At 44.0% G+C, this 14053-nt stretch overlaps 1 protein-coding gene across 5 annotated transcripts in view; it reads left to right on the top strand.

The window, feature by feature from the left end:
- tmem117 (transmembrane protein 117) overlaps nucleotides 1-14053 on the top strand; it is a 283717-nt gene that overhangs the window by 115902 nt on the left and 153762 nt on the right. For all 5 annotated transcript variants that reach the window (XM_080191236.1, XM_080191237.1, XM_080191239.1 and 2 more), the window contains exon 4: nucleotides 9951-10050. In XM_080191236.1, the coding sequence (XP_080047362.1) occupies nucleotides 9951-10050 (100 nt within the window). The remainder of the gene's footprint in view (nucleotides 1-9950; nucleotides 10051-14053) is intronic.

Below are 14053 nucleotides of genomic sequence, written 5' to 3' on the forward strand. Positions count from 1 at the left end.
TGAAAGACAAATCATTCCTCCAAGATCAATGAAGATTAATGATGTGCATTGGCTGCTCTGCTTTCCTCCCACACTCCAAGGATGTGCAGGGTAGGTGGATTGGCCATGCCAAATTGCCCCTTAGCGTCGGGGGGATTAGCAGGGTATATATGTGTGGGGTTACAGGGATAGGGTGGGATTGTTGTTGGCCTGGGCTTGATGGGCCAAATGGCCTCCTTCTGCACTGTAGTGTTTCTATCATTCTACACTTAATGGCTCCATTTTGAATCAAGTATGAAATGTTTTCAGCACAGAACAAGATTCTTGAAGAATCTTGTTAACTTCTGTCAAGTCTTTATTTAACACTTTACTGCACATCAATAGCAAACTTCACTTTTTTTTCCCTCTCCACATTTAATCTTCCTTGTTTGGGTATTGTTGCCATCCCAATATGCCCAGTCTATAACCAGAATTGTACACATATCCCTTAAGTAAGTCATAACACATCAAGAGGTTTAAAAAAGTAGGAAGATAAAACACTCTTCTCCAATATCCAATGTATTGTATCCAAAAATATGATATTAAAGACTATGTTTAAACTCAACCTGCCTATCCTCCAACATGTCCCAGCTTTAAGTCATGGGTGTCATGCAGGTACAGCAAGTAATTAGGAAGCAAATAAATTGTTGGATTTTATTACAAGGAGGATGGCCTGTAAAAGTAGGGAAGTCTTGCTACAGCTCACTGTTGAGACTGCAACTGGACTGCTGTCTACAATTTTGGTCCCCTTACGGAGTGACATACTTGCATTGGAAACAGCTCAGCGAAAGTTCACTACAATAATCCCTGGGATGAAGTGGGGGGGAGAGGAGGGTTACTTCATGAGGAAAGATTAGGAGATTGGGGCCGTAAGTGTTAGAAGAGGTGATCTTATAGAAATAAATGAGATTCTGAAGGGCCTTGACATAGTAGGTCCTGGAGGGACAGTTTAAAGATATGAGGAATTCCAATTTAAGATGGAGATGAGGAAGAATTTCTTCTGAGGTTAGGTGGATTTGGGAATTCTCAGAGAGCAGTGGAGGCTGGATCATTGGATATATTCAAGGCTGGATTGGACAGATTGTTGACTCACAAGGGAGTTGAGGGTTATGGAGATGGGGAGTTGAGGCCACAATCTGATCAGCCATGATCTTATTGAATGGCAGAACAGGTTAATGGGCTGAGTGGCCAACTGCTATTGATCCAAATGATTCTGTATTTTGACTTGTAGAGAATTGTGATGACACTGATGGGGACTTTATGAAGAGTGCTGCGGATGGCTAACCATTCTACATGCTAATATTCAGAATTGGAAATATTTTTGATTATTTCAAATATTGCTGCCTGTGCAAACTGATCTTGTCTGCCTTATCCCAGCATAACTCTGCATGTGTTGTATTCCTTTGTGGACTTTTAATAATACTTTGATTTTAATACATAGAACATGATGGAAAATCTGGCAGGATGCTGCAAAAACAATGCTGTAATATCAGAGAATCATAGAAACCCTATAGTGCCGAAGGAGGCCATTCAGCCCATTGAGTCTGTACCAACCCCAATCCCTCCCAGGCCCTATCCCCATATCCCTACATATTTACCCACTAATCCCTCTAACCTACGCATCTCAGGACTCTAAGGGGCAATTTTTTTTTTTAAGCATGGCCAATCAACCTAACCCGCACATCTTTGGACTGCGGGAGGAAACCGGAGCATCCAAAGGAAACCCACACAGACACGAGGAGTATGTGCAAACTCCATACAGACAATATCTTGCTACCTTTTGAATAATGGCATCTTGCCTCTCTTCGCAGCTGGAGTCCCTGGGCTGAATTTTGTGTGTCCCCCAGTGGACATGTTTCCCACTGGGGGGGGAGGAGGGGGCATGTGAAATGGGGTGGGTGCCCATCACATCACTTTCCTGTCCAGCCCTAAGCTCGTCACCATAATATGGGAGAGGGGAGAGTGGACAGGCACTAAACCTGCCCACCATATTTCAGTTAACAATTCTGAAGGGACTTGACAGGGTAGTAAAGGGTGGCACAGTAGTTAGCATTGCTGCCTCACAGTGCCAGGGACCTGGGTTTAATTCCCGGCTTGGGTGACGGTCTGTGCAGAGTTTGCACATTCTCCCCGCATTCCAAAGATGTGCGGGTTAGGTGGATTGGCCATGCTAAATTTGCCCTTTGTGTCGGGGGACTAGCGAGGGTAAATGCATGGGGTTATGAGAATAGGGCCTGGGTGGGGATGTGGTCGGTGCAGACTCAATGGGTCGAATGGCCGCCTTCTGCACTGTAGGGATTCTATGATTCTAATTGAGGGTCGATTTAGGCTTGAAATCAAGCTAATTGACCCTGACAATACACTGCCCATGTCGTAAAATGTTTGCAATGGCCTGCAGGATTGGAGCCCAATTTTTTTTTGGAATGTGAACATTTGAAGGGGGGGCATTCTTAGGGGGCTGCCTTTTGCCAGTCATGGGGTGCCCTCCTCCTTCCTTCCTTCCCTCCCCCCTTAGGTTGCCACCCCCCTTCTCCCTACCTCTAAACCCCCTGCCCTCACCCTGTCTCCCCACACCCACCCCACAATACCCCTCTCCCTAACCTACCCAAACCCTCCTGGCCCGAGACACTTGACTTTGCTGCTCTGGGGTTGCAAGATGCTGGGGTCCTCTCCCTTCATCAGCAATCCTGATAGTGGCCACCGATGCCTTCCTGGTGTTGCCGGGACTGATGGAGTAGACAATCCTGGTAACTTTCGAGAGTGGCATTTTCTCCCCAGTGATAGGCAGAGATCCCACCTGTTAATCGACCTGGCAGGGCTGTGTGGCCATGGGGCCAGGCTGGCATGGAGCATGTTGGTTCCACCCCAACATGGTTTCCCTACTCTTGCTATTGCCCACTATGCAATCCGTTTTCCCCCCGTCCGCCCCCACTTCCCAAACTTGTGGGGTCAGAGTTGTTACTTACCTTCACCACCATAACTGTTGCTGTAATGGTTTAATGGGTCACACTTGGCACAGCATTGTTTATGGGTGTTAGTTTGTTAAAGACAACAGAGGGGTTGTGTATGAGCACCATGTGCGATTGCATTGGAAAACACCGGTTGAAAAATATGCTGTGGAGATGCCGGTGTTGGACTGGGGTAAACACATTAAGAAGTCTGACAACACCAGGTTTCAAATAAATTGGTTGGGCTTAAACCTGGTGTTGTCAGACTTTTTATGGTGAAAAATATGCCCCAGCAATTTCTAGAAAGGCCCTAGTAACTGTCTTGCATCAGATGATTTCTCTTCTGTAACACACCATAGAGCTTACATTATGTTGCATGACCCTTTCAGCCTTGTAAAACACACTTAGATTTGCTTTTGAGTGTATTTGGTTTGGTTGACAGGGCAGGCATTTTTTTTTCCTGGTAATCTAGTTTCAAGGAATATCTCATTTCTGCCAGATCGATGCAAATCAGATTTCTATTCTCCTGCAGTTGGGGCAGGCTGATGTACCTGAAATTGGAATGCACCAACATTGATAACAAGTGTATTCCTGTTGTACACTAGCAGGTTGAGATGCTTTGGATCCAATCTCACAACTACTTGAGTTTCCTAACTCCTGACGCTGAATCCAAGTTTGCTGTTTGAAGAGTTCCCTAGCATTGAGCAACTGTTTAAGTCCCATTTTCATGTAATCAACCCCTTTATAATTAAAAATAAATTTGTTATAATTTATTTCAATTAGGACAGAGTCCAAATTGTTGTTTATGGTAAATGGCCTAGTGGTATTATCACTAGACTATTAATCCAGAAACTCAGCTCATGTTCTGGGGACGCAAATTCGAATCCCGCCACACAGATGGTGAAATTTGAATTCAGTAAAAGATATCTGGAATTAAGAATCTATCTGCGTAGAAGAATGAGGGGAGATTTGATAGAGGTATATAAGATTTTGATGGGTATGGATAGAGTGAATGCAAGCAGGCTTTTTCTACTGAGGCTAGGGGGGAAAAAAACCAGAGGGCATGGGTTAAGGGTGAAAGGAGAAAAGTTTAAAGGGAATATTGGGGTGGCTTCTTCACGCAGAGAGTGGTGCGAGTGTGGAATGAGCTGCCAGATGAAGTGGTAAATGCGGGGTCGTTTTTAACATTTAAGAAAAACTTGGACAGGTTCATGGATGAGAGGGGTGTGGAGGGATATGGTCCAAGTGCAGGTAAGTGGGACTAGGCAAAAAATGGTTCGGCACAGACAAAAAGGGCCAAAAGGCCTGTTTCTGAGCTGTAATTTTCTCTAGTTCTATGGATCTACTGATGACCATGAAACCATTGTGGATTGTCAAAAAACCCATCTGGTTCACTAATATCCTTTAGGGAGGGAAACTTGTCATCCATATCTGGTCTGGCCTACAGTGGCTCCAGAGCCACAGCAATGTGGTGGACTCTCAATTGCCCTTGGGCAATTAGGGATGGGCAATAAATGCTGGCCAGCCAGCGATGCCATGAACGAGTGCTAATGCTTCAAAAACAGAAAATGCTGGAAAATCTCAACAGGTCTGACAGCATTTGTGAAGAGAATAGAGCTAATGTTTCAAGTCTGGATGACCCTTCACCTGGATAGTCAGATGCTCTTTTCTAGGGCAGAAAAGTCAAGTACTAGGGGACATAGGTTTAAGGTACATGAGGGAAAGTTTAGAGGAGATGCGCGAGGCAAGTTTTTTTTACATGGAGGGTAGTGAATGTCTGGGACTCTTGCTCGGGGAGGTGGTGGGAGCAGGTACGATGGTGGCATTTAAGGGGCAACAAGACAAATACATGAATACGATGGGGATGGAAGGATACGCACTTTTGTAAGTGCAAACATTTTTAGTTTAGGTAGGCATCACGATCGGTGCAGGCTTGGAGGGCCGAAGAATCAGTTCCTTGCTTAACTTTTCTTTGTTCTTTGTTCACACTTGAATTATTGGCTCTGTCCTCGCTGGTAGCCATGATATGGAGATGCCGGCGTTGGACTGGGGTAAACACAGTAAGAAGTAGTAAGAACCTCGTGTTGTGAGACTTCTAACTCTGTTCTGTCTACACAGATGATCTCAGATCTGCTGAGTATTTCCAGCATTTTCTGTTTTTGTTTCAGATTCCAGCATCCGCAGTATTTTGCCTTTTATATTGGAGTAATGATGCTTTCTGATTTGGGGTGGGATTGATTTATACACTGATGTGCATAGAATCTTCAAGTTAGGGAATGCTTCGAACATGATGGTCTTTTCTTTCCCTTGCCAATTAATTAACCGATGCCAGTACGTTTAGAAATATGTCTTTCTGTTTTGCAGTTCAGGCACCTCTTTCAGGCTGCAGTTTCAGATGTGCATCTGGGTCACAAGAATTATTGGTCATAATTACACGGAAAGAACAACTCCCCGCGGATCATTTCCATGGGCTGGATGGAGTCCAAGTCACTGCACTTCTGAGTTAATGCAGATATAAATCCCCATTCTCATCCAGCTTGTTGTTTTAGGGTAGTGGAAGAAATCCGTCATTGTGTTGTCTCGCAATTCCATTAATGAAGCCCGCATCAGAAATTTTAACAATGAGCAGTTTATTGATATCTTTATGATTTATGGGACATCGCTTTCTCGGTCGTTTAATAATGTGGGTGTTATAAAAGTGAAATCCAAAGCAGAAGCGTTCGCATCCAGATATTACTTTGCATGCGCACGCGGATCAACCCATTCTCATCTCGACTTTTAATTTTTAAACACATTTATTCATTTTATTCTGGAGCGCCGAGGTGACAGCTGGTGCCAGAATAGAAAGAAAAGAAAGATTTCAAATAATTCCGTCCGCGAACACTGAGCTCCCTCGGGCAACAATAGCTGAAACCATTGCAGGAGAGTTTTCCCAGATTATTCAAGGTGTTTCTTGGCTCATACAGCCATAAGAATCATTTTCCCCCTGTCTTTCCCCCTACTTTATCCCCCCCCTTTCCTTACCATTTCTCCCACTTTAATTCCCCTTCGCCGTTTTTCTAAATTTTAACTCTCTCCCATCCATTTCCCCCTCTTCCCCCCCCACATCTTCATCTGTCACAGTTTACCCTCTGATTTTAGCTTATAGAATCCCTACAGTGCAGAAGGAGACTATTCGGCCCATCGGATCTGCACCGACCACCATCCCACCCAGGTCCTATTCCCATAACCCCAGTATTTACTCTGATAATCCCCCTGACATTAGGGTCAATTTTAGCATGGCCAATCAACCTAATCCGCACATCTTTGGGAGGAAACTGGAGGAAACTCATGCAGACATGGGGAGAATGTGCAGACTGTGACCCGAGGCCAGAATTGAACCTGGGTCCCTGGCGCTGTGAATCAGCAGTGCTAACCACTGTGCCACCATGCCGCTGTCTGCCGTTTGTCCATTCACACCCTATGTTCTGTCTATGGACTGCCATTAGCAGCCTTTTCCCCTGGTTTCTGTGGCTATGACTCACCTTTCTTTCCCTCACTCTGCAGTATAAATATCTCCCACTTTCTATGCCTTTTAGCTTTGACAAAGGATCATCTGGACTCAACGTCAGCTCTTTTCTGTCCTTCCAGATGTTGCCAGACCTGCTGAGATTTTCCAACATTTTTTCTTTTGGGATAAGAATCATTTTACTGCCTGTGCTAGAGACTGTAAACAGGATACTCGTGTAACAAATGTTATCACATTGCTTTTGATCATTGCTTAAATACGAAACCAATTTGTTTGCTCTCATTGCATTCGCTGTGCAATTATCGAGACAATTTTTTCTCCTAAACACATTCATTGGGAATGGTACATTAACTTATTTCGCTCACTTTGAGCTCCAAGCGAGGTAAGAAAAATGCACAACTGAGAGATCATCTCCCTTAATAGGCATTTAGCAAGATCAGCAGTGCACTTATCACATCCGCCCGGTTGTAGAATGCTCACTAGCATATAGAGGGCGTATGAAGGATTGCTCTCTTGATGATCCTTAGACTCTTCTGAATGGTGTGAGGGAATGAGGAATGGGCTCTACACTCTCACTGATGACTAACCAGAGCGTGCTACAGGCATCAGGGACGTTCACACGTGAGACCTCTGTGACTTCAAAAAGCTTCTGCGCTTGGAAAATCTGTGGAAGAAGATGTCCAACTTTAAACAAATGAAGGTGCCATGATGAGCAACAAGGTCAATATCAAATACCGCCCTCAATGATTCTGATTGCCCATAAATCATTTTACATTGCTATATTGAAGTATGACTGCCATTTGTCTAATTTTGGTAGAAATGGCTACCCAAGGTTGTAACTGTCCCTTACCGATGTCTGAAAGTTTCAGAAAAGTGAATTATTGACCTCCACTTAGCAACATTAGCAGGAAAGATGGATCATGAGTATTCTTTAGATGGATTACAACAGGCTCAGAAAGTCTAACAGGCATTAGAGCAGCAGTGGAAGATTGTTCTCTAATCTTATATACAGATGGAAATAATTACACAAGTATAATGCAGTTTCTTCATCTTCCGAGCCTATCTAATTAAAATAATGTATTCACATAGACACAGTCTAATCCCTTCAGCATCTTAAAGACATCAATCAAATCAGCCCAGAGTCCACATTTTTCTCAAGTGAAAAGATTTCGGACTATTGTGATAAGTAAAGGGCTTTAAACTCCATATTCATCTCCTGGTTCTTCTATGAACCCTGACCATGTATTGGATGTTTTTGTGCTAAACTAATCACCATGCGAGGGGACTAGCCCTGCACGTGCTACCCTAGATTTGATTTATTATTGTCACGTGTATTGGTATACAGTGAAAAGCATTGCACCTTGCGTGCTATACAGACAAAGCATACCATTCATAGAGAAGGACAGGTGAGGGGGCAGAATTTAGTGTTATAGTCAAACTCGGGTGTAGAGAAAGGTCAATTTAGTTTAAGGTAAGTCCATTCAAAAGCCTGATGGCAGCAGGGAAGAAACAGTTCTTCAGTAGGTTGGTACGTAATCTCAGACTTCTGTATCTTTCCTAAATGAGGTTTAATAAGTTCTTGTACGAGGGCACAATGGTACTACTTTAGTATTGGATCATGCCAGCTGTAGGGAGGTCTTGTGGTGCAATGGGTAGTATCCCTGCCAGAAGCTCTGGGTTTGAGTCCCACAGTAAAAAGTCTGACAACACCAGGTTTTAGTCCAACCTATTTATTTGATAATATTCTCACTAGCTTTCGAGGGGACAGCCTCTACCCACATTTTGAGTCCCACCCCAGGACTTGATGGCCAAAGAAGGTACGTTCATTACGTGGCCAAACGAATTGAGCATCAACCTGCAAAATTCTTCTAACACGTCAAGGGCTGGCGGTAAGAGCAGGAGAGAGTCCTGGTCAGTCATGCTTGATGCAGAGTGGGATGCTTCAAGCAATAAGCCCCTGACAATAGGCTAGCGACCTGTTCCACGAAAAACCTTGCTATGAAAACAGATGAAAGCCTATCCTTGTGCACTACTAGGTGTGTGAGGAGAAATAATGATGTCAGATGTAAATCATGATCCTTTATTCACTTCCACTCATTCTCTACATGGAATCATAGAATCCTTACAGTACAGAAGGAGGCCACTCAGCCCATCATCCCACCAAGTCTGTATTGACCACAATCCCAGCCAGGCCCTATTCTGCACATTAACCCTCCTAATCCCCTGACACTTGGGTCAATTTAGCATGTCCAATCAACCTAACCCACACATCTTTAGACTGTAGGAGGAAACCGGAGCACCCAGAGGAAACCCATGCAGACATGGGGAGAATGTGCAAAATCTACAGTCACCCATGGACGGAATTGAACCTGGCTTCCTGGCGCCGTGAGGCAGAAGTGCTAACCACTGTGCTGCCCATAGTTTACATGTACCCTGACAATTCATTCAGGTTTATACTAAACTGACCACCTAGAACTGTGTAAAATTGTGAACCGTTTTGAGGTCAAAAGATCTGCCTTATCGTATTTCTGTTTCTGAATTCACTTCATTGCAAACCATGGAGTCACAGAAAAATCATCAACTATGTTCCAAATGAGTTGGACGTGTCGAGCAGGTGCCAACCTGCTATTCTATCGTAGGCTTTAAACAATTGTAGATTTTTTGTGATTTTGTAAAACATTCCTGCATTTCCTACTGTGTTAGTTGTGAAGAACTGTGGGGTATATACTAAGTTTGTGAAACACACAATATAAATGCCAGGGATTTGTCATCTTTGGACTTGCCCCACAAGAACACCAGGGGTGGAATTTTCCTGACCCGCCCGCCACAGGAATCGTAGCGGGCGAGGGCGGACTATGCAAAAGTCCATTGACCTCGGGCAAGAATTTCCAGCTTTGGGGGCAGCTGGAAAATCCTGCTCAAGGTGTTGGATGACTATCTTCAAAATGGAATTGGAAAGTTCGTTAAGTAACTAATACAGATATTGAATATTTAAAGATTCCTTGTCAGCTCATTTTGAGTTGTTAATATTTAACTGAAAAGCCACATCTCCAAATAAACCATTGATTGAAAGAATCTGTAGAATCCCTACAGTGTAGAATCGACAACCGACCACAATCCCGCTCTTAGCCCTGTTCCTGCAACCCTACATATTTATCCTGTTAGTCCTCCTGACACTAAGGTCAATTTAGCATGGCCAAGCCACCTAACCCACACATCTTTGGACTGTGGGAGGAAACTGGAGCATCCGGAGGAAATCCACGCGGACACGGGGAGAATGTACAAACTTTATACAGACAGTGACCCGAGGCCGGAAATGAGCCCATGTCCCTGTGAGGTAGCAGTGCTGATCTAAGAGGTTCACATGTTCTACCAACCATGTGATAAACCAGTGTTGGACGGAGGACAAGACTATCAATTGAATATTTTAATGTTGTTCTCTGTTATGATACTAATGATCTATATTTATTTTACAGCCCCTACTTCATTAATAAATACATGGGCATGAAAAATGGAACCTTCATGAAGTTAGCAGCAGTTGGGACCTGGATGGGGGATTTTGTCACTGCCTGGATGGTGAGAATAACCTTTCTGAATCAAATATCCCTTTATTTTCTGATGATGTTTGACATAAGTTATAAGATTGTGAGACTTACAATTGGCAGAGATATTAAACAGAGGCATGGCTTGGATTCCTGTAACTGGACAACTTTAAGCGCCTTAAGATAAAATGTTGAAATATTAAGCATTCTTTTCATTTGCTGGATGTTTTGTTGTTTATGGGAATCGAGACTGAACAACAAAACTCATGCTCACAAAAACATGAATGTGCATAATCTAACTTATCCATTGTGTGAGGAAAGCAGGCCAGAAAAGAATTTGCAACTGCACACAAATGCTACACAGTCTTATCTGCACACTTGTTGTAAAAGCAAATGCATTACCTTTGGTAATTGTTTATTTTATTTGTTTTATGGGATGTGGGTGTTGCTGGCTAGGCCAATCTTTATTGCTCATCCTTAGCTGCCCTTCAGAAGGTGGGAATCAGCTCCTCCTTGAACCACTGCATTACCTGAGGTGGAGGCACACCCACAGTGCTGTTAGTGATGGAGTTCCAGGATTTTGACCCAGCGACAGTGAAGGAATGACAATATATTTCCAAGTCAGTGACTTGGAGGGGCAACCCCCAAGTGGTGGTGTTTCCAGACATCTGCCTCTCTTGTTCTTCTAGATGGTAGTGGTCATGGGTTTGAAAGGTGATGCCACAGGAGCCTTGGTGAGTTGCTGCATCTTGTAACTGGTGCACACTGCTGCAACTGTTTATCGGTGGTGGAGGGATTGAATGTTTGTGGAAAGTGTAGCAATCAAGCGGGCTACTTTCAAACAAAGAGAAAATGCTGGAAAATCTCAGCCGGTCTGTAAAGAGAGAAAAGAGCTGACGTTTTGAGTCCAGATGACCCTTTGTCAAAGTTGGTTGTCTTCCAGCATGCGCAGTAATTTGCTTTTTACCAAGTGGGCTGCTTTGTTGTGGATATTATCAAGCTTCTCAAGGAGCTGTGCTCATTCAGGCAAGTGGAGGGTATTCCATCACACTCCTGACTTGTGCCTTGTATTACCACCATTGCTGAAATGAGTAACTGGGGTGGCAATGGCCTCGTGGTATTATCGCTGGGCTATTGATCCAGAAACTCAGCGAATGTTCTCGGGACCCGGGTTCAAATCCTGTCTCGGCAGGTGGTGGAATTTGAATTCAATAAAAAAAATCTGGAATTAAGAATCTATTGATGAAACCATTGTCGAACGTCAGGAAAAAAACCCATCTGGTTCACTAATGTCCATTAGGGAAGGAAATCTGCCATCCTTACCTGATCTGGCCTACAGGTGGCTCCAGAGTCACAGCAATGCAGTTGACTCTGAATTGCCCTTGGGCAATTAGGGGTGGACGCTAATGCTGGCTACCCAGCGACACCCATGTCCCATGAATAAATATTTAAAAAAAAAGTTATATCCTCCACAGCATTTTTATTATCAGTTAATGGGCAAACAACCACAGCAATGTAGTTAACCCTTAACAGCCCTCGGGCAACTGGGGATGGACAATAAATGCTGGCCAGCCAACGAAGCCCATGTCTCATGAATAAATTAAAAAATTTAAAATATTTCCTCAGCACTTTTGCTTTGAGAAAATATTATCCCTAAATATTTTACATCTTCCATGATTAAAAATCTGCATTCCGTGGGTAGAATTTAATCCAATCTATCGTAGTTTGCTCCATTAAATCGCATGGGAGGTCGTGCATCCATCTGCTGGTGGCAGGAATACCTTGAGCAATTAAGTAGGAGGTGGAAAGGAGTTGATATATCCAGTCTGGCTGTTAACCATGACATCTGCATAGCTAGGAGACTCCTGCTGCTCTGCCACTTCACCGAAGAAGAATACACCTTGTTCGTCAGTATCAGCTATCTCTTGGGTATTTGCTGACAGGATTGGCCTGGCTAACAATACTGTTTTGGACAAAGCGAGGTCTTCTCTGCATGGGAGCAGACCAGCAATGCTGCATTCACCACCATCATTACAATGCACTCTCTGATGAGTTCTTCCCACAATGTCTTATAGCCCCAGTGATCTGCTGAGTGATACAGATCATTTATGAAAGAATCAATATTCTCTCTAGCTTCCCTGGCTGTGCCGGTTGAATTTTTCTTGTTCTGTTGTAGTATTGTGCCACAGGCTAGAATAAGAATTGGAGGCCTTGCCGAAGACATTGTATTTAGCAGTTTCCTTTTCAAACCTTGGTCGTCTTAAAATGTCCTTGGCATGAATGCCGATTTGTATGAAAGAGCAGGCTGACCTCATCCTTATCTAATTTCTGGGGGAGTCCAGAGGCAATCCAGAATCAACTGAATTGGTGAGGCCAGTTTCTCCAGCGCACAATTGGTCAGGGACCTCACGTGAGGTGGAGGGACACAGGCAGGGTAAGATTTTTACTGTAGACCTGTGTGCTTGTGGGACTTCCACTTCCTCAGGGCCCTAACCTGGGCAGCTTTTGTTTTTAAAAGTTTATTTATTAGTGTCACCAATAGGCTTACAATAACGCTGCAATGAAGTTACTGTGAAAATCCCTTAATCGCCACACTCCAGCACCTGTTCGGGTACACTGAGGGAGAATTTAGCATTGCTAAAGCACCTGACCAGCACACCTTTTGGACTGTGGGAGGAAACCGGAACTCCTGGAGGAAATCCATGCAGACATATGGAGAACTCCACACAGACAGTGACCCAAGCCAGGGTTCGAACCCGGATCTCTGATGCTGTGAGGCAGCAGTGTTAACCACCGTGTCACCCGTCTAAAGGGCACAAACAATCATAATGTCAAGCTCGTTCATATCAGCTATGGCTTGGTTGGTAGCAGTCTGGATTCCACATCAGAACATTGTGAATTCAAATCCGGAGGCTTAAGCTGACACTCCCACTGCCCTACTCATTCACACTGCCGCAATATCAGAGGTGGATGTAAAAATGCAAAATATCTGGTGGCACTGTGAATTGCTTTGGTTCATTATTGTTACATGTGTTAGTACAATGTGTGTGATACAGAAAAAGCATGCCGTACATAGAGAAGGAAAGGAGAGGGTGCAGAATGTAGTGTTACAGTCATAGCCAGGTTGTAGAGAAAAATCAACTTGACACAAGGTAGATCCAGTCAAAAGTCTGACAGCAGCAGAGAAGAAGCTATTCTTGAGTCAGTTGTTACGTGTTCTCAGACTTGTGTACTTTTTTTCCTGACGGAAGAAAGTGGAAGAGAGAATGCTGGGGGTGTGTGGGGTCCTTGATCATGCTGGCTGCTTTTCCATGGCAGCGGGAGGTTTAGACAGAGTCAATGGATGGGAGGCTGGTTTGGGAGATTGACTGGGCTTTGTTCATGACCCTTTATAATTTTTTGCAGTCTTGGTCAGAGCAGGAGCCATACCAAGCTGTGATACAACCAGAAAGGATGCTTTCTATGGTGCCTCTGTAAAAGTTGGTGAGAGTCGTAGCGGATGTGCCAAATTTCCTTAGACTCCTGAAAAAGTAGAGGTGTTCGTGGGCTTTCAGGAAGAGCAGGGTTGAGGGGGTGGGCATTGCCTGTGTCCTGGCCAATATTTACCCTCAATCAATGTAATGAAAGAAGGTTGCATGTTTATAATTATGTTGCTATTGGTGGGATCTTGCTGTGTTCCAGTTAGCCGCCAAGTTTCCTGTTTTACAGCAGTGACTGCACTTAGAAAGAGTTGGCTGTCAAGTGTAATGGAATGTTGGGAAAGGTGCTGTATAAATGCAAGTCTTTCTGTTTCTTTCTTTACCATCGTGCCAGAAATATTTTGTTATTTTAGCACTGCTGCCTCAGCCCCAGGAATCTGGGTTCAATTCAGTACTTGGGACACTGTCTGTATGGAGTGTGCACATTCTCCCCATGTCTGTGTGGGTTTCCTCCCACAGTCTGAAAAGACGTGCTGGTTAGGTCCATTGACCATGCTAAATTCTCCCTCAGTGCACCCGAACAGGTGCTGAAGTGTGGCAACTAGGGGATTTTCATTG

The sequence above is a fragment of the Carcharhinus amblyrhynchos genome, chromosome 6 (assembly GCF_965287045.1).
Source record: "Carcharhinus amblyrhynchos chromosome 6, sCarAmb.v2.hapA, whole genome shotgun sequence".
NCBI classification, from domain to species: domain Eukaryota; kingdom Metazoa; phylum Chordata; class Chondrichthyes; order Carcharhiniformes; family Carcharhinidae; genus Carcharhinus; species Carcharhinus amblyrhynchos.